Source organism: Mandrillus leucophaeus, unplaced genomic scaffold, assembly GCF_000951045.1.
Source record: "Mandrillus leucophaeus isolate KB7577 unplaced genomic scaffold, Mleu.le_1.0 Scaffold566, whole genome shotgun sequence".
In the NCBI taxonomy this organism is placed as follows: Eukaryota; Metazoa; Chordata; class Mammalia; order Primates; family Cercopithecidae; genus Mandrillus; species Mandrillus leucophaeus.
In genome coordinates, this window is record NW_012106097.1 from 877,413 (window position 1) to 898,919 (window position 21,507).

The 21,507-nt window shown below is 40.3% G+C and overlaps 1 protein-coding gene across 1 annotated transcript in view; it reads left to right on the forward strand.

Moving 5' to 3' along the window:
• Window positions 1-21,507, forward strand: part of PLD1 (phospholipase D1, phosphatidylcholine-specific) — a 175,302-nt gene that overhangs the window by 92,443 nt on the left and 61,352 nt on the right. The window contains exons 16-19 of the mRNA XM_011998296.1: window positions 62-175; window positions 9,379-9,507; window positions 10,242-10,360; window positions 12,449-12,562. Of these exons, the coding sequence (XP_011853686.1) occupies window positions 62-175; window positions 9,379-9,507; window positions 10,242-10,360; window positions 12,449-12,562 (476 nt within the window). The remainder of the gene's footprint in view (window positions 1-61; window positions 176-9,378; window positions 9,508-10,241; window positions 10,361-12,448; window positions 12,563-21,507) is intronic.

Genomic DNA, 21,507 nt, shown 5'->3' on the forward strand with positions numbered 1-21,507 from the left:
GTTTAGAAAATTTGATATCTGTATTTCTTTGTAAAAAAAAAAAAATTCTCAATTTCTCTAGGTTGTTTTAATCACTATAGAAGTCATCACAATTTAATCCATGGTTTAAAACCCCACTTCAAACTCTTTCGCCCATCCAGTGAGTCTGAGCAAGGACTCACTAGACCTAATGCTGGTAAGTGATTTGTGAAGTGGCAGAACTCCCTTAGGCTTGAGCTTTGGTTGTGCTGTCTGCTGCATGGGCATAGTGAATGTGTTTCCAGATTGGCTTTCTGTTTGCAGTTTTGTTGCTACATATATTATTGAGAGTCTGCTCTATGCAAAGCATCCTGTAGTATCCACGATCCCTACTCCCTAAGAACTTATAGCACCAAAGACAAAACAGACCTAATAAGAGAAAATGCATGGCACATGCAATTCAATAGTGTTGTGGACGTTCTATGGAAGGTGGAAGGAATTCCTCTCTGATGGTCCAACAAGACTTTTGGAGGAGGGGACATTTGGGTTAGGCCTGGAAGTAATTGGGGTAGGTGATAGGAAGTCATTGCAAGTGAGGGAGGTGAGTTGAGCAAAGGTGCTGGAATGGGAAAGCAGCAACTGTTTTCAGATCGTGTAAAATGCATTATTTGGCCAAGATGCAGTTTTTGATATAAGACTAGGAAGATATATGACATTCACATTTGGGAGTTGGAATTTTATTCAGTTAATTTTTTTTTTTTTTTTTTTTGAGATAGAGTCTGGCTCTGTCACCCAGGCTGCAGTGCAGTAGGGCCATCTCGGCTCACTGCAACCTCTGCCTCTCGGGTTTTAGCGATTCTCCTGCTTCAGCCTCCTGAGTAATCCCTAGCTGGGATTACAGATGGGCATGACTGTGCCTGGCTAATTTTTGTACTTTTAGTAGAGATGGGGTTTTGCCATGTTGGCCAGGCTTGTGTTGAACCCCTGACCTCAAGCAATCCTCCCACCTCGGCCTCCCAAAGTGCTGGGATTACAGGTGTGAGCCACCACACCTGGTCAGTTAAACATCCTGAAGGCCTTTGGGTGGATGTGTTGTGTCATGCTATGTGAATTTTCAGAAATCACAATCTGATAGCTGTTGGTAAGAAGATACTCCAGATACTTGAGGAATTAATGAATGATTAATGAGTTTCACTTGTGGTGCGAATAAAGAAGGATTTGGCCACTGGTCAGATATGGAGATAAGTAATCATAATAAATGACGCTAGTAAAATCATAGGCTAAAATTTATTTTATGCAGACTGTATCCATCACTGCCCTGAGAACTTGCAGTGCTTAGTAGTAATATTGTCATCTTCTTTTTACAGATGAAGACATTCAGGGTTAGAGATGATACATGTCATGCCCAATGGAGTTCCAATTTATCATCCTCCCAGTGCCCATGATTAAGACTTGTGATTTAGCAGAAATGAAGATCACTATGTTATACTTTTTTGGCTAGAACCTAAGGCCAGGGCTCTCATGTACTGTTTAGCAGATGAGAGTTACAGTCTAGCACACATGCCTGAATGTGAGTCACTTGTGGCTTGCAGGTGCTAATGAACCAGAAAACTTATGCTGGACTTTGAGTAGGGATTCCCAGCATTCTTTCACCTAGGGCAGGGGTGTCCAATCTTTTGGCTTCCCTGGGCCATATTGGAAGAAGAAGAATTGTCTTGGGCCACACATAAAATATACTAACACTAATGATAGCTGATGAGCTAAAAAAAAGTTGCAAAAAAATTATAATGTTTTAAGAAAGTTGGTGAATTTGTGTTGGGCCACATTCAAAGCCATCCCGGGCTGCATGTGGCCCACAGGCTGTGGGTTGGACAAGTTTGGTCCAGCTACCCTGCATTTTAAAAAATGCAGTAATCAACTACACACAATGAACTAAAACTTCAATGTAACTGTTAAATAAATTTATGTTTTATAAATCATAACAGCATCAATATACATTTAAAAATGGAGAAGAGGCCAGGGACGGTGACTCACACCTGTAATCCCAGCACTTTGGGAGGCGGAGGCAGGAGGATTGCTTGAGCCCAGGAATTCAAGACCATCTTGGGCAACGTAGTGAAACCCCATCTCTACAAAAAATTAGCTGAGCGTGGTGGTGTGCATCTCTCGTCCCAGCTTTTCCAGAAGCTGAGGCAGGAGAATTGCTGGAGCCTGCAAGACAGAGATTGCGGTGAGCTGAGATCATGCCACTGCACTCCAGCCTGGGTGACAGAGGGAGACCCTCTCTCACACACACAAAAATAATTTTTAAATTTTTTAAAAATAAAAATAAATGGCTCAAGCCTGTAATCCCAGCACTTTGGGAGGCCAAGACAGGTGGATCATGAGGTCAGGAGATCGAGACCATCCTGGCTAACACGGTGAAACCCGGTCTCTACTAAAAAAATACAAAAAAAATAGCCAGGCGAGGTGGCAAGGCGCCTGTAGTCCCAGCTACTCGGGAGGCTGAGGCAGGAGAATGTCGTAAACCCAGGAGGCAGAGCTTGCGGTGAGCTGAGATCCGGCCACTGCACTCCAGCCTGGGCGACAGAGCGAGACTCCATCTCAAAAATAAAAAATAAAAATAAAAATGGAGAACAAATATGGGGAGACATTCTTATTTAGCATACAGCTAGTACTGGTTGTGTGTGTGGATTTGGGGACAACTCCCATTAATTCCTGTGCTTGACAAAGCTTCAAAGTCCTGGGAAGCAGGAGGCCTCTGCAAAATCCAGGAAGCCAGGAGTGCATGCAGTGGCAGATATTAGAGGTAAAGGGTTGGAAACAGCTCCAGGTAGTGCCTTATCATTTCAATGTGTAACTTTGCTGCTTTATTACTGAAGTTAAAAATGAAGTGGAGGAAATGAGATTGCCAACCCTGAAGATTATGGATCTGAATTATGACTGATAGTGTTGCTGACAATAGGATTGAGAGCAAGTGGAAAAGATGTGAGTGAAGTGCTGAGTCCAGTAAGTAACTCACACCTACTACAGGTTGAGAGGGGTGATATCCACAGAGGTGATCTGAGACACTGATCATACATGTGTATGGTTTTCTGTTGCTGATGAAAAGTACCCTTGACATCTGTTTACAACCTCTCACTGATAAACTGAATATATGTCTAGTGCAGCATTGTTGAGAGACAAAGAGAGATGGGGGAGAGAGAACAACCTAAACATCAAAGAGTAGGGAAATGGTGAAGAACATAATGAATGGTAACAAATGTTTCATCTCTTTGATGGAACTGGGCAATGATTAAAACTGTAATTGGGGATACAAAAATAAACATAGAAGATTTATTTATTTAATTAAATAAGTATTTATTGAGTTTCTATTATATACCAATCACTATTCTGAGTTCTAGAGGTGTAGTGAATAAAGCAGATGAAGTGCAGTTAACTAGTTGGGTGGTAAGGATGAGAACTGTGTGTACAAATAGAGGGGCAAACACATTATATCAGGTGGTGATAATTATGGAGAATAGTTGAGCATGATAAGGGAGGAAGGGCACAGGAGAAGTTACTATTTTGTAAAGGCTGGTCGGAGAATACGTCTCTCATGAGGTTAGTTTTTAACTGACATCTAAAGGAGGAGAAGAATGAGGATAAGAAACTGTCTGAGAGAGGGTGTTTCTGACAGAAGGAATAGCAAGTATGAAAGGCCATGAGGCAGAGGGGACAGGTGTGTTCCAGGAATATGGCTGTAGTGAGGTGGGCTAGGAGAGGATGATAAGAACAAAATCAGAGAGGTAGGCCGGGGTGGATTATGTGAGGTCTTGAACACCACTGTAAGATTTTGACCCTGAGTGAGACAGGAAGTCATCGCATGGTCTTGAGCAAAGGGTAAGCAAGGGCTGACTTACATTTTCCAAGGATCATTCTTCAGAGCAGACCAGGGTGGCAAATGGTGACTGTGCAGGTTATGAATATATTTTGAGGGTCGAGCTGACAGCATTTGCTGATGAACTAGATATGAGATGTGAGAGATGGAGAGGACTCCAAATCTTTGGCCCCACTGGAAAGATGGAGTCTCCATGAACTGAGATGGTTATGGGAAGAGCAAGGAAAGTTTGAGGACAATTGCCACTGTGTCAAAATACGTTCCTGAAGGCAGCTGAGAAAGAACGTTCAATGATGCTATCTTTGTTAGGAAAATGGAGCTTGAGGTGATTTATTTTTTTCCCACATCGTTGATACTATTTTCATTTCACTTTTATAATCAAACTTAAATACAAATTTAATTTTTTTAAATGAAAACAATTCATTTACCTCAAAAGAAAAGCCAAAGGATAGTGGGGTCCTTCTAGAGCAGTGCTTTCCAAACTCGATTCCTTGGATCCTGGAGTTTCTAAAAGGCTTTGAGGAGAACATTGAAGTAGGTGAACCCCAGGACCCTCCCACTGCTCTTGGTACCTCTTCAACCAGAACAATCCCACTTGTATCTGTTTTAAATATTGGAGTCCTTCTGAACTTGTTTTCAAAAAAAAAATAAGTAAAGTTCTACTAAAAATAATGAAGGAAGTTTAAAGAGCAAGGCACTAGATTTAAATCATGTAATACCTTAAAAACTCAGGTTGCCTTATAAAACAAATTAAGCATGGAGTGACTCTTCGTTAGAAATTTAAAACTGAATATGAACTTGAGTTAATGACTTCCTTGTCCTGAGAATGCAAAGAGAGCCTCTCTGCAATATCAATTTCACTTGACTGCACATGACCATGTTGAATTGGGCTCCTATTAAACCTCCCTGGTGTCATACAGAAATCAGTGTGGAGTGAACATCGCTATGGGTTTTTAATATAGAAAAACTGCACTGAAAACGTGGTTAGGAATCATATCTGTAATATATGTTTTTCAAAATCACTCAGCCATTTTCACATTTTTTTTCATTCAGAATTATGTTGCAAGAGGGAGAATTTTGCTTGATACTATTTTTAAAGTGTTGAATTTTATTCCTCTTATTTATTTATTTATTATACTTTAAGTTCTGGGATACATGTGTAGAACATGCAGGTTCGTTACATAGGTATACACGTGCCACGGTGGTTTGCTGCACCCATCAACCCATCATCTACATTAGGTGTTTCTCCTAATGCTATTCAGCAACTGTATGCTGATGTTTTCCTTTTAAGCAATATTAAATAGGTAAGTGAGGGAAAATTATTTTTGCAATTTAGTTGAGACAGGCTTTTCACATTTGAGTGTCTAGTCATAAGGGATAATATTAAGCTGTTTCTAAAGTGTTCTTAGGAATGCAATGGATAGGATGTATAAAATTCATCTTGTGCTGTTAAATAGCTTATTATCTAATAGGTGAGCATGAGTTTTAAATATTTTACAAACCTAATATTTTAGTCATTCATTGAGGGAAGATACTCCTACTGCAAGAGTCATCATTGGTCCACAGATGACATACAGGTCTACAAACCCTTAACAACAATCCTAAATCCCAAAAAATTTTGAAAGCCAAAATATTTTTAAAAATATAACTTGTTGAGTGCCTGTATTGGAACTGGCCTCGAACATACATAGAAATTCAGTAGGTAGAGACTAAAAAGGTAGAAAACAGCCATTTTAGGTAGATACTACATCTCAAGACACAGATATAGGAAATGCAAAAGTATTTATTTCGGCATCTCAGACCTGAGTGTAGAATGTGGTAGATACATATAGCTCTATAATCTCTCATACAAAATCTTTGGAATCAGATTTCAGAAATCAGAATGTTGTGGATTTTAGAAAGGTAATACAATACCTATACCCTCTATTATGTTACCCTCCCAGCAGCATCCAGGAAATACCTGGAATGTAGGCAAACCATTTATGTTTGTGCAACACCAAGTGGGATCAATAAAGATAATAAATAACCTCTTGTCAGTTCAGGCCAGGTTTTGCTGACCCGGGAGCTATGAAATGAGCTGTGAAAATCAGCTATGAAAAAACATTTGAATTGTTAGAACTTTTGGAGTTTTGGAATTGTGGTTAAGGGCTAATTTGTGCAGATTGAGCTGGTGGGATATATCTGTATCAGTCTACGGAGGACTTTGAAAATCAGACTGAGACATTGCACCTCTTCCATTAAATGTTGGAAAATCCCTACGGGCAGGGAGCAATTAAGGGTGAGGCTTTATAGCATTTATAGTAGAGACACGGGGAGTCTGACAAGGTTGTGTCAGTGAGTTCAAGAACGAAGTAAATGGGAGAACCTTTTTCCAAAGGCATCATGGTCTGGGAAGCCATGGGAAGGTGGGTGGAGAAGTCCATGAAGAATAAAGGAGCCAAAGATGATTCCGAGGTTTGAGCTTGAGTTACTACACACAGAGAGCAGAAATCTCAAGGAAAGACTTGATTTTATGGAATGATAATGATTTTAGTGTCAGACATAATTTTAAAGTTCTGGTGGGAACTAGGTAAACAATGTCAAGTGAGGCACTGGAAGTGACCTTAGATCTGGAGTCCAAAACAGAGGCCAAACTTGCAAGTGCACATTTAGAAATTGTATCGAAAAAGATGGGAGAGGCCAGGCGCGGTGGCTCACACCTGTAATCCCAGCACTTTGGGAGGCTGAGACGGGCAGATCACAAGGTCAGGAGTTCGAGACCAGCCTGGCCAACATGTGAAACCCTGTCTCTACTAAAAATACAATAATTAGCTGGGCATGGTGGCGTGTGCCTGTAATCCCAGCTACTCGGGAGGCTGAGACAGGATAATTGCTTCAACATTTGAACCCGGGAGGCGGAGGTTGCAGTAAGCGGAGATCATGCCACTGCACTCCAGTCTCAAAAAAAAAAAAAAGAGAGAGAGAGAGGAAGAAAAAAAAAGAAAAAAAAAGACAGGAGAAAGGGGAAACCTTGTTAGTGAGGAGGAGCTAGGAAAGAAGAACAAGAGGCGTAGGCTGAAGAAATGGTAGAACAATGGAGACCTGGAAGGCAAGAGATGAAAACAAAAGGAGAAAAGGGGGAGGATGTGGCAAGACCAGAGAACACCAGGCAAGGAGCAAGAAGACCCCCTTCTCATAAACTTTAGCAGCCAGAATCTGAGCCACTGACAGAGGAGGATGCAGAAGATTGGCATGACAAATCTGTGCCAAAAGATAAGGCAGGTGTAATTATGAAATCATTTGGGAGCCAGATAGCAACCTAATGAGACCCCCTTGGATCAGCATTGTTGACATCAGAAGTCCTCTCGACCTGCTCATCCATGCTCATGCAATTCTGAGCTGTTGTTTTCACAGGAACTAGTATTTGACTCTATTGCCTTAAGAGTTCATTTGTACTGAGAAGGACCCTAATTTATGTGGAATAGTTTTTAGGCCATGGCCAAAAACAAAAGCAAATTTGAATTATGAGCAGGTTGAATTCAATTAGTACCAAGATAATTTCCTGAGACTAAGAATTTCCTTTATTTTCCTTATCATAACTAGTTGTTAGGTGAAAGTTAATTTTTAAATGAGTGTATGTGTGTTTATGTAAAGCCTTAGCTTAGAGTTTTGCAACTGATGAAAGCAAATTGTATATATATTTTTTATATTTGAAATCTGAAATATTATTTATCTCATTTTTGGTCCCTTTTGTTTCTTTTCTTACCCTCTGTTTTTCTTTTTACAAAGTGCTATGTTAACAACAAAGAGCCTGTAGATGAGCAAACAGGCCTACCTGCACTTTGGCCTTTCAGTCTCATAAAGCAGGAAAATAAATAACTGGGAGAAGTCAATAGAAGTCTATTTTTAACATGATTTCATTTTGCTAATCTATGGCATTTTAAGTCATTTTTCTTTTATAGAAAATTTCAATAGCCTTTGGAAGGTTAATGATTCAGTTTGAGATAGAATATTAGCATTGTGTGTGGTGATTACATAAAAACATTTGTTCTGCAAATATTTATTGATTGCCTGGATGCTTGGAGGTACTGGCAGTGAGGAGATTTGGTTCCCACTCCCAAAGAGTTTATAGACTGGTGAGGCATTGATGGAGGGCGGGAACCTGATACAATTGTGTCACAGAGTTAAAGGTGTTGGGGCAGTTGTTAATGGTATGACAGCAGTGCTAGTGACTGCCTCTTCCTTACAGGGAGCTGGGAGGTCTCTCTAGAGCAGGTGACAGCTAATGTGGCTCTTGAAGGATGATTAGGATATCAGGCCAAGAGGGAGAAAGGAGCATTTCAGAGAGAAGTAATAATGTGCCGACTACATGGAGACATGGCAGACCACGCCTGTTAAAATACAGTGAAACATGTGCTTTACATGGGGCCTGGGGTTGGGTGGGGAAAAACAAGGACTAGAAAGAGTTTGGCACCAGTTTGGGAAGAGCCTTCTATGCATACTAAGCCCTTAGGACTTGAACTTCCTGTAGGCAGTATGTGAACCTTCCAGGGCTTTAAGCAAAGAGTGCCTTTTACAAAGACAGTTCTGGGACAGTGTGTTGGTGGCGGGACCAGTGCAGCCCTCTCACTGGCTACTGCAAGCAGTACCATTTATTCATTCAACATATATTTTTGCATTCAGTGTCTATTTGTTAAATGCCTCTTTTGTGCCAAGCGCTGCATCTGTGATTTGTAATTCTGCTAATCTTTTTACTTCATTGTCTTCGTATTTAGCCTTAAGTCAATGGTCTCATCATAGTTCTTTGTGAAATGCTACAATAGATTGCTGCTTTTGTACCTATATCATAAGCTTTCATCGGTTGTTGCCATATTTTTTATAAATGCCATCTATGATTTGAAGTATGTAAATGTTAAAGCGCAACAGATTTTAGCTGTTATCTAGGCGAAATTCTTCATTTGATGCATAATGGACTTATGATCTAAAAAGTTGAAGCTCAGTGTCACTTAGCTAGTTAATTCCAGGGCTGGAACATGGACTATCTGTAAATTTGAAGTTCTTGCTTCAATGCAAAACAATTATGCATCAGGTGTGCACCATGTTGGTTGAGGAAAAAGAAGTGGCATGGTATCTTTATTGCCTCTGCGTCTCAGGTTTCTCCACCTCACCCCTGCCCCTCCCCCTCCACCCCCCAAAGCCCCCCAACAGCTTTACTGCTCTCTCATAGTGCCACCTTGTGAGTTCTTCATTCACAGTTAATTCTGTGATCAGTTCTTCCAGTGATCTGGTAGGTGGTGGGAATAAGTTACTCAACTGCCTGAGGTCAAATTTCATTGTTTGATGATGAATCTTGTTATAGCCCTAATTGCCCACTAAAAGTAAACTTGTAAGGACTGTAAAACGTTGTTAGCTCACAACCTCTAATACAATGGACATATGCCACCCTAGTGATGTCTTAAGAAATTAAGAAGCTTTTAGGTGTTTAACAAATGAGGGTTGAGCCTCCCTTTCTGGGATCCCCCTGAACCACAGTCCCTGAGGGGGTCTTGCTGCATTCACAGATACCGGGTCCATCCGCAGTTTACAGACAGGTGTAGGAGAGTTGCATGGGGAAACCAGATTCTGGCATGGAAAGGACTACTGCAATTTCGTCTTCAAAGACTGGGTTCAACTTGATAAACCTTTTGCTGGTGAGTATTATGATGGTGGGGTGCTGGTTATATTTTGTCTTTTACCTTTGAGCATCTCAACAAGTACACACGTGCATGATCTAAATGACTTTTGTTTTGCTTCTGTTTATTTTTGAAAATTTTTTAAAACTTTGGAGACTTGATTTAGTCATTAGTCATGTGCTTAAGGACTCTTTTTTTCAGTTATAATAAGAAAAAAACACGAAATAGAGCTGAACTGTCTGAAACCTCCAGATTTGTTATAGGCACATTTTTGGGGTAATAATCAGTAATTTTTCAGGAAATGGTAGGCTCCCTTTGATCATCTTTTATTCTGCTTATTTCCTGCATTTCCAAAATGAGAATGGCATATTTTCAGATTATCACTGAGTTTATATGTTTAAGAGGAGATAGAGATGGCATTGCTTGCCATTGTTTCAACAGGATAAAAAATTAATAATATAATATCAAACACACTGCCTTAGATAATTTGTACCCACTCACATCTTGCCATGTCTAGTGATTATCTAATCCTAAGTGAAATGGAAACATATTTGGGGAGGTGCCTGGGAGCTATGTCCCTGCGTGTGAAATCTGTTTCCCTTGATTATAAAAATGTTGTTCTGTGCAAGCCAAGAAATATATACCTAGTGAGCACTAACCCACGTTTCCTTTTAGTATCGTAGTTGGAGTCAGAGAGCCTCTGCCCCAGCACCGAAGTTAATGACTGATCCTTGCCTGGTGCACCTGGGCAGATTTCATTGACAGGTACTCCATGCCCCGGATGCCCTGGCATGACATTGCCTCTGCAGTCCACGGGAAGGCAGCTCGTGATGTGGCACGTCACTTCATACAGCGCTGGAACTTCACGAAAGTACTTGGATATTGCTATCATGATTTATCCACATGAAGAGAGGCAGGCCTAACTAGAGAAGAGGTTCGGAGGAGGCTGTTGGCAAGAAGAGATTGTCGCGGCCACAACTATGTCACCGCTCTGCTGTTGGCTCCATTGATGTCAGGGTGCCTGGGCATCTGGGCAAAAAAAGAGGGAAACATTTCTGAATGTCCACACCATAGGCAATTCAGAGTGCCTAGGGATAGGTGCTGCTGTGTGGGTCCTGATTTTAATTTTGTTAATATCTTGGACACAGTGTTGACCAAGCATTTAGTAGCCCAGGCTTGGTAGTCATTTGCAGGGCTGTTATAGCGGGATGGGAGCCTTGTTTAGATGAGAGGGCTTGAGCTTTAAAGTCCCGTCCAATCCTGGAACTGCAATGGGTTTATATTGGTACAGGATTCTGAGAGCTGGTTCTGAGCAAACCAAGCAATATTAAGAAGGTAGGGCCATTTTCCTTTTCTCCAGATTGTGTCCTCATTACTTTTAAGAACTTGACCTAATATTCAAACCTAACATTCGTAAGTTAAGTACGTATCATTCAGGTCAGGCTCGGTGGCTCACGACCGTAATCCCAGCAATTTGGGAGGCCTAGGTGGGTGGATCACCTGAAGTCAGGAGTTCGAGACTGGCCTGACCAACATGGTGAAACCCCATCTCTACTAAAATACAAAAATTAGCTGGGCGTGGTGGTGGGTGCCTGTAATCTCAGCTGCTCTGGAGGCTGAGGCAGGAGAATCACTTGAACCCAGGACGCTGAGATTGCAGTGAGCCGAGAGAACGCCATTGCACTCCAGCGTGGGGGACAGAGCGAAACTTGGTCTCAAAAAAAAAAAAAAAAAGAAAGAAGGTACATATTCAGGTGTTTTTAAAGTTTCACTTTATTTACTTGAAGTGATAATGAGGCATGATTCCCCTTGGTCATTTTGAAAAAGAATTTAGTTTTATCAACCACTTAGACTCTCACTTTGTTTTTCATTCACATGAGGATTATAAAAATTTAGTGGACATTCTAATGGAAATTTTTTAACAAAAATTTAGGGGAGATGGATTAATAAACAAGTGGGGTGTTACTTTTAACTTGCTGTACTGGCAAAGATAAAAATCTCTGCTAATACCTGTAGTTAGGTTTGGGGTGGTTTTGTGGTGTGCTCATACACGCTGCCCCAGGGAGGATAAATTGGTACAACACCAATAAGTCTTTTTTAAAGACTTTGATCCAGAAAAACTATTTCCAGGTATTCAAACTAAAGCCGTAATCCAATAAGGTAATTTATTTTGATATGGCTTCTAATAATTCAAATAAAATTAGAAATAACAGAAATCCTTACTAATAGGAATTTGTTAAACAAATGATTCTTTTATACCATTTTACTATGAAGTTATTACGAATAATGATATCCCACTATATTGCTGTGGCAAGATATCTAGAACATAATCAGTAAAAAAATTAGTTTATAAAACAATAGTCTCATTTTTGCAATTATAAACTTTTATAACTACAGATTATATTTAACCTGTCTTTATAAATATAAAACAATATGTCCCCTACAAAAGGTAAAAACAGGACTATGAGAAATAGAAAACAAACACAAATAATCTGTAGCCCTTCACTTAGAAATGTCCATTAACATTTTTCTTTTTCTTTTTCAAATTAACCTGAATTTCTTTTTTTCTTTTTCTTTTTTTTTGAGATAGAGATTCACTCTTCACTCTTGTCACCCAGGCTGGAGTGCAATGGTGAAATCTCAACTCACTGCAACCCCTGCCTCCCAGGTTCAAGTGATTCTCCTGACTCAGCCTCTTGAGTTGCTGGGATTATAGGTGCCCGCCGCCATGCCTGGCTAATTTTTGCATTTTTAGTAGAGATGGGGGTTTCACCATGTTGGCCAGGCTGATCTTGAACTCCTGACCTCAGGTGATCCCCACTCCTTGGCCTCCTAAAGTGCTGGGATTACAGGTGTGAGCCACTGCGCCCTGCCATAAATTTATTTTATAATCACAAAGTAGGGAGAATGAATCTTTTTTCTCATTTGAATATTTTTTATCCCTTTTTCTTTATTTTAGATTATGAAATCAAAATATCGGTCCCTTTCTTATCCTTTTCTGCTTCCAAAGTCTCAAACAACAGCCCATGAGTTGAGATATCAAGTACCTGGGTCTGTCCATGCTAACGTACAGGTAAGTTCTGGCTTTTCTTTTTGACAAAATGCTACCGAGTAAAATTACTGTTATTGGACCAAGGGCCTGTTACATTGGCTTCAGATTTTTCAATGACTGCTTTTCTAAGGCAAAACTAAATGGACCTTTTAACACTTAGTATTAGATTTCCTATGTTAAATGGATTCAGTCTAGTCTCTTTTTAAAACTCTTATAAATATAATAAATGCGTGTCCTTAGAAAAGGCCACCGCCAAGGAAAGGCTATTCCTGTAATTCCTTCTGAAGTGACCCTAGCAACGTGATTCCCAGTAAACCTGGACCTGATACTGCCCAAGCACCAGGAATGTGGCTGAAACTTAGCAGCTAGGAAGCTAGTTGTAGTTCAATCTAATTTTAGTTCCTGATTAACCAAATGTCTTCTAGAGGCCCTTTTAATGGAATAAGGATTTGTCTTAATAGAGTCACAACAGTTTACCACATCCAGTTTAACCATCTCAAACTACAAATAAAATTCAGACCTCGTGGGGCTCTGAGGCCTATCTAGGGCCGGCCAGCTGGTTATCAACAGAGGTGGACCTTGAAATCCTAGTCTAGTCCAGTGTTACCCAATCTGCTTCCTTTACCAACTACAGCTCAAATATCTTGAGATCATGTGGGGACAGAAGTAGGATGGGCCACCTTTGGCGTTGCCTTTTGTTTGAAGTCATCACTATGGGCATCAGAAGAATTGTTTAAGTAAAGTCCAGCAGCCTGCTACTGCTACATATCATCAGTAGGGACTATATAATGCAGACATGGATCCTAGGGAACATGATTATATAAATGAAGTGCCTAAATCAGTTATTTTGCATCGTGTGCAATTGGAGGTATGTGTATATAAAAAATCAGACATTTCAGACTGTAGATCAAATAATAGAACATTTTTTTAAAAAAAGGCCAGGCACGGTGGCTCCCGCCTGTAATCCTAGCACTTTGGAACGCCAAGGCAGGTGGATCACCTGAGGTCAGGAGTTCGCAACCAGCCTGGCCAACCCTGTCTCTACTAAAAACAAGAAATTAGCTGGGCGTGGTGACATGCGCCTGTAATCCCAGCTACTCGGGAGGCTGAGGCAGGAGAATCGCTTGAACCCAGGAGGCAGAGGTTACAGTGAGCCAAGACTGCGCCACTGCACTCCAGCCTGGGCGACAGGGTAAGACTGTTTCAAAAAATAAAAAAAGAGAAGCGGCTTGAGAGAAATATCAGCAGCAAATACTAGTCATCCCAGGCTAAAAAGAAAACTAATTTAAACTCAAAGGCATAGATAGCTATGATTTATATGTAAGCTGATGAATATTTTATGAACCTGTTTAATTTTATTCTACGTGGAGGAGAAAAAACTACCCATGCTAGAATATAAAATAAGAAACTTGTTATTAGGAAAATAAGAATTTAAGATTTGGACTTGCGTTATTATTGACGTCATGGTCAATTTATCAAAGTTAGCTGATGTTAATAAGTATCTGTTGAAAATGGATTGCTGGGAATTAAGTATTTTTGTAATCAATGAAGAAAGTTTTAGCATAGTGTTGCATATGCATATATTTTCCACTTCACTGTTGGTGAAGTCCTGACTCACATAGTCTCATCCTGCTGTCTGGTGAGGTCGATAGATACTCTATAAGATGCTTCTCTTTGTTCACTTTTTCCACATCACCGATGTTGTGTGAGAAATGACACTAGACTGGGTGTGGTGGATCACACTTAGAATCCAAGCACTTTGGAAGGCCAAGGCAGGAGGATTGCTTTAGCCTAGGAGTCCAAGACCAGCCTGGGCAACATAGTGAGACCCCATCTCTACAAAAAGCTTTTAAAAAATAAGCCAGGCATGGTGGCACATGCTTGTGGTCCCAGCTACCCAGGAGGCTGAAGTGGGAGGATTGCTTGAGCCCAGGAGGCGGAGACTGCAGTGAGCCTTGATTGCACCCATGCACTCCAGCCTGGGCAACAGAGCGAGACTGTCTCGAAAAAAAAATAAATAAATAAAAATAAAAAGTAAAAGAAATGAGACTAGATCTGATAAGCTCATATGTTAATCACACATATGTTCAGGTGACCTGGATTCAGGAATCTACAAAGTCAAGGATATTTAACAAAGCTTATTCATTCATTCGTTCATTCATTTATTCAGCCAGCATATGTTTACTAAGTGTTGTCCGTTTGCATGGTGAAGTCATCAAAGCACACTTCGGTGTCAAGGGGGTAGACAGCAAAGGAGTTCTCTGCCTCTGGAAACTTAGTTAGCTGGGGAGAGATAGCTGAGATGAACAATTCAGTTAACAGTGCAAGATACGGTCTCTGAGTAAATGTTGGTGTGAAAGTAAGGACCAGCATGCTATGAGTTTGGAAATCCAGAGCGACAGAACTGGGTGTCCGCTCTAAGGAATAATCCTGCTTGCTCAGAAGACAAGAGGACTGACTACAGTAACCCATTCCCTCTAAGAGAGGCGCTGATGAAGTTAGATGGCATAAGGCCGGGGCGGGGGTGGGGGCAGGGTGGGGGCTGCGCCTGGAGTGCTGGCCTAGTGAATTTGGACCTGGTATCGGAAGCGCTAGTGAACTTTGGATGGTTTTTTTTTAATTGCACAAGAAGCATGATACATGAATGTTCTATGAAGATTAAGGAGAGAGTTTTCCAAACTGAATTTACCTGTGAGATGCTGATAACTACTCCACAAAGATTTCTATGGACAGATAAGGCTTTGTAGAATTCTTTAAAACAGGTCTCCTTAGCACCTTTGTTATGCTACAGTGTATTATAAAACCACTAAGAGGGAACATGATGTGAGCATTTCCCAAGCTTATTTGACAGAGAATCTCTTGTTTTATGCATTCTTATCTGTTTCCATCTTTCCAAACAAATACCTTGAGACCAAAAGTTTATACACGTGAAGAACTTATTAGACTAGAGAGAGAATGAGAGCAAGGGAACAAGTGAAGTGGCTGTTACAGTAATTCTGGCATACAATTAAGTTCTAAACTAGAAATGAAGAGAAGGGACAAATAGGAGATATTTTTGAGGAAAGAGACAAAGGGACATCACGACTAGGAACTAACTGAAAATTCAGGACAGAGGAAAAAGTTGAAGATAATTAGTTTAGTGTCACAAAGTCTCCAAAGAACCATAGGAACTGTGTCATGACTGATGGGCCAGGGCACTAATTGAGATCACCAAAGGACTCGGGTAGCTCCTGTAGTACATCTAGTTCTGGGTGCTATAAATTTTGCAGCATGATAATGGGTGTATAAAATGAGTATATAAAAGTGTCGCTAGGCAGTGCTGCTGGAAATATCCAGCTAAATATAATAAAATGCATTTTAACACTAACAAATCATGAAAGCACACAAGGTGGTGTGGTATGAAGACTGTACAGTAGCATGTGGCCTCAGCATGCCATTCCCCCTCCCTGAGTCCAGTTTTGTCATCTGAAAGCCTTATGTTTGGTATGAATCCGATCCGAGTCCCTTCAGACATTTAAAGGGAAAATTTTCATTCATCGTCTTTCATACATGAGGTACCGTTCAAAGTACAAGTGTTAATGACTGTCTACTTAATCCTTCTGCTATAGCTATGATCCCTCACAAAATAGAACTCAAATGGCCACCAAAATACACTTCTTAATTTTTAAAGTAGTTAGAATGACATTTATCACTAAATAGAAATAGAAGCCTTTGCTCAGAATTTGTATCTTGATGGTTAAACTTGTTTCTATGGATTTTTGAAAGAAAAGGAAAATATGTAAGCAAATTAAAACATAGATACATTTAATCATATGGCAGTGATAAATAGGACAAAAATTAAAAGGAAGGATAAGAGTTAAGAAAATAGGACATCACTGATGAACTCTTAAATTCCAAGATTATAAGATTATAATTTATTTTACTCCTCTGGTCCTGAAAACCTGCTATATCTATAATTAACTCTTTGCCATCTCAGTGCCTAAAGTAAAATCTCCTACAGACTGACTGGAGTTAAGGCTGTGAGTAGGGAATGAATTGCTCACTTCAGGAACTCATATTCCTTGTAGCTTCAGGCCCTTGCTTAGCTTTAGGACTCTCAGTCGCCCAGGCCTTTTCTAGATCTGTTCCCAGTTTTATATTTCTAAGTCTGCATTGATTTTGTTAAAGAGGCCTCCCCTAGTTTTCAAAGTGTGACACCTAGCAAAACCTGGAGCCCTCCTGGTTTGTAGTAGATGTTTTTCAGAAATGATGAACTAACTGTAGGGTGAAATAGTGGAGGTAGCCAGGAAGTATATCTTTTTGAAGACAGGAAAGTCTGAGATGGCCAGAAACTTGAAAACAAGCAAACAAACGAACGAACGAACGAACAAAACATTATCCCCCTACGTTTCTCCTTTTCTGTGAAGTTGTGATCATGATATTGTTTCACTTTCTTCACACTATTTATTGGCTGGAATCGTTATTTATCTTTTCAGACACTGGTTTTTCAAGCTGTGAATGTATGGTGCTTAGAGGGCAAGAGTGGTAATCTAGTCCAAACTCTGGTCTTTCAAAAAAATCCAGAAGGAGCAAGGAGACAGGCACCTGGCTGCGTGGGAGGCTATTTAATTTTTAAAGAGTTTGTTGTCACATTCTCAAACCTTTCGATCTCAGCTATCATGACAGTAGCCAAATGACTGTTACCCAGTTGAGAAATGTAATAAATTTTTTCCTCAGGATTATTGTTGTTTGCATAGCTTTTAACATAGTTATTATAGCAATACTAAGAAGGAAATGTATTTTTTGATTTTTTGTTTATTTTTAATTATTATTGATACATGGTATTTGTACATGTTGGTGGGGTACATGTGATATTTTGTGACATGCAGACTGTGTAATGATCAAGTCAGGGTATTTGGAGTGTCATCATCTCAAATCTTTTGTTATTTCTATGTGTTTGGAACATTTCATGTCCTCTCGTCCAGCTCTTTTAAAATATCAACACACTGTTGTTAACTATAGTCAACCTACTCTGCTATTGAGTACTAAAACTTATTCCTTCTAACTACGTTTGTACCCATTAACCAGCCTCTCTTTATCTCCACCCTATTCCCTGTACCCCCCTACACACAGCCTTCCCAGCCTCTAGTTTCTATCATTCTTCTATCTTCTTGCATGAGATTGACTTTTTAAGCCCCCACATATGAGTGAGAACAAGATTTTAACATAACTGATTGTTCATAATGTAAGTTAGAAGCCACAAGCTTATTTAATTGTGAAGAAAAATATAAGGTAGCAATTAAGGGATAGATTCTAGAGCCAGACTGTGTTAACATCTCAGCTCTGTGACATACGAGCTGTGTAACCTTGGGAAAATTACTTCACTCTTCAGCGTGTTCCATTCATTTAAAAAGCATAAATGACACTATCTGTCTCATAGGATTGTGGTGATGATTAAATTAATACATGCAAAGCATTTAGAAAAGTATACCAATTTGAGTTCCATCAAAAATAGCCTTCATGCCTTCCCTAGTGTTTCAAAAGTTTGCAACAGGCCAGGCGCAGTGGCTGAGGCCTGTAATCCCAGCACTTTGGGAGGCTGAGGTGGGTGGATTACTTGAGGTCAGGAGTTCGAGACCAGCCTGGCCAACATGGCGAAACCCCATCTCTACTAAAAATACAAAAATTAGCTGGGCGTTATGGCACATGCCTGTAATCACAGGTACTTGAGAGGCTGAGGCAGGAGAATCGCTTGAACCCAGGAGGTGGAGGTTGCAGTGAGCCGAGATTATACCACCGCACTCCAGCCTAGATGACAGAGCAAAACTCGTGTAAAAAACAAAAAAATAGTTTGCAACAAAGAAGTTAACATTTCTCTGGGTAGGTCACCAGGCTAGTTCTAGGGATAGAAATTTTTATGCCATAAATCTATTGGAATGGGGAGAAAGAGTATTTGACATAATAAAGTAAATAATAGATAAAATTCAAGTTATTCTTTCGTCTGGAGAAGGGCACTTAGTTGCTAATTTTTTAAATACAGAAACATTGGTCACACACCACTGGCAATTCCACAGAGGGGAGAAACAGCCAACCAGGGAGAAGGAAGCTATGGCAGGCAGTGTGGATGCCTGCCCACCAGCACGAATTGCTGCTTCTGAAAAAGTCATCTAGACCTGATAGCTGACTTCAGCAGCTTCCACTGTACTTTTAAAATAATCGGGTGTTACCCCTCAGTGCTGGGCCTTCTCAGAAGCCTGCCAAGAGCACTGGAGAAGAAATGGCAGGAAAAGTCATGGGTAGCAGGAGGAAGTGGGAGAGATGGTTCTGAAACTGCTTCTGCACAGAGAAGGTGAAGAAACTAGAATAAACTCGGTTTCAGAATGGTCTTAATGGCATTTAAGATATGTTATAAAGACAGAGGATATTTGACATGTCTGTTAAGGTGAAAGAAAATGCTGAATGCCATGTCAGCATCAACATGGGATCAACACATGGGAATCTTTTTAAAGCTCCTAATAGAAACCTTTCCTTGGACAATCGTGCTGAGAATTCCTGCCTATATGGAAATAACTCTACTGGAATCGAGTCTTCAGTCCTATTTGAGGGAAAAGAAGGAAAGAAGGAAGGGAGGGGGGAACAAAGAAGGGAAGGAAGAAAGAATGAGAAAGAAAGGAGGAAAGGGAAAAAGGAGAGAGAGAGAGAGGAAGGAAAAAAAAGAAAATTTTCGAGAAAGTATAAATAACATCCAAATTATACTACTGAAAAAAATTGTTTTCACACTTGGAATAAATGTCTAAAGGATATTCCAAAGGATCTGTTAGATCTGAAAAGACAGCAAAATGTTTTGTATTGCAGAATGGTGTGAGAGAATAAAGTAGATAGGTGAAGAATAAAGTGACCACGTGGGGGTAAAAGGAATCCACTTTGTCCATTTCCATGGAAGTTATTTACCATGGAAGTTGTTTTCCACGTATGGGCCAGGCCTTCACGGACTAACACATTTGTGAGTGTTACTGTGGGTCTTGGCTGGAAGAGCTGATATGAACAGAGCATTTGCTATGTGCTTGGCACTGTGTTAACCCTTTGTGGATTATCTCACATACATTCAGCAGTCTGTAAGCTAAACTCCTGTGCAACCTGTTTCTACAGATGAGGAAACTAAGACTATGAGAGGTTAAAATAACATTAACTAGTGGGGGTCTGGTGCAGTGGCTCATGCCTGTAATCCTAGCACTTTGGGAGGCCAAGGCGGGCGGATCACCTGCATCAGGAGTTCGAAACCAGCCTGGCCAATATATTGAAACCCCATCTCCACTAAAAATACAAAAATTAGCTGGGCATGGTGGCGTGGGCCTGTAATCCCAGCAACTCAGGAGGCTGAGGCAGGAGAATTGCTTGAACCTGGGAGGCGGAGGTTGCAGTGAGCTGAGATCACACCATTGTACTCCATCGTGGGAGTCAGAGACTCCATCTCAAAAAAAAAACAAAAAACAGTAACTGGTAGGGATGACTTGCTTCTAAGCAGTTTGGCTTCAGTGCCTGAGGTTAATTAGCCATGGATACTGTTTCCAGTAAGACAAAGATGGGTGTAACCACTGGGGCTCTAGCAGAGCAAAACTTCATGTCCTATTTGTCTTTGGGTGTCACCTTCTGTTGCCACAGCCCCAAATCCATCCCAAACTCTCCTTTTGCTTATTTCTGGCTCCCAACAGCACCCAACTAATACTGTTTTTCCTAGGACATCTTTCACTTTAAGTCCTATTCTTCAATAATTATCTTTTCTTTCTGTCCTTCAGCTTCAAGATTAACTTTTCTCTTTTGTTCAGGAAAGGAATCATCTTATGTGAATAACTACACACTGTGATATGAGTGGCTGACACTCAACTAGAAAAGTGGCTATGAAAAGAAAGAGCTTGATAAGATGAGACAGGTTCTTGAACTAGGTCAGTTTGGTGATGCTCGTTGCCTGCTGTTCTCCTCAGTACAGACTGGAAGGAAAAGGCCCAACAATCAGAGGATTCCCTTCTCTCCCCAACACATACCACTTGTGAGCTTCTACACAGTTGGCCTCTGCTCGTGGAACATTTAAAAGTGCTTTTGTCCTAAACAATCTTTGTTCCATGATTGACTTGGAATCTCGGGGAAATAAAAAGGAATTCATATATGTGCTGAATTTATAGGGAATAAAAGCATTATGGCGAGAGAAAGGAAGGGAATTTGGGACAAATACTAAGAAAGATCCAAAGGTTTTTCCTTCAGAAAGAAATTTCTGTTATTTAATCCATACATTTGACTTGGGCCCATAGGATGGAAGGTGATTAGGGATTGTGGCTAAAGAGAAGGCTATATTTTAGGTTAAAAAATAAGACATAGCACAGAGGAAAATGACTAGTCCAAGTTACGGCTTTGAGGCTAAACCATAAAATCAGAAATATGCCATTTTTATATATTTTAAAATTATGTTTTCACATTTGCGGTTTGAAAAGTATGGGTTAGATTTGATTCCCAGTACATTTGGGACAGTAAAGATAAGCTATATTTTTGCATGTGAGGGAACAGTTTGGGGGTTATCTCAGTTACATTGGTTTAAAACAGAAATGCAAGACAAGTTGGTGAAGTCAGTGAAGAAAATGAAGAGAGTAAATCCTAAACTTAAAATAAAAGGAAATCTCAGTGGCAATGGAAAAGGTGAAAAAATAAAACAAAAGGAAATCAATCAAAATGGGTGATATGTTTTGGCTCTGTGTTTCCACCCAATCTCACCTTGAATTGTAATAATCCCCACATGTCATGGGAGGGACCCAGTGGGAGGTAATTGAATTATGGGGGTAGCTCTTTCCCATACTGTTCTCATGATAGTGAGTAAGTCTCATGAGATCTGACGATTTTATAAAGGGGAGTTCCCCTGCTCATGCCCTCTTACCTGCTGCCATGTAAGATGTTCCTTTTCTCTTCCTTCATCTTCTGCCATGATTGTGAGGCCTCCC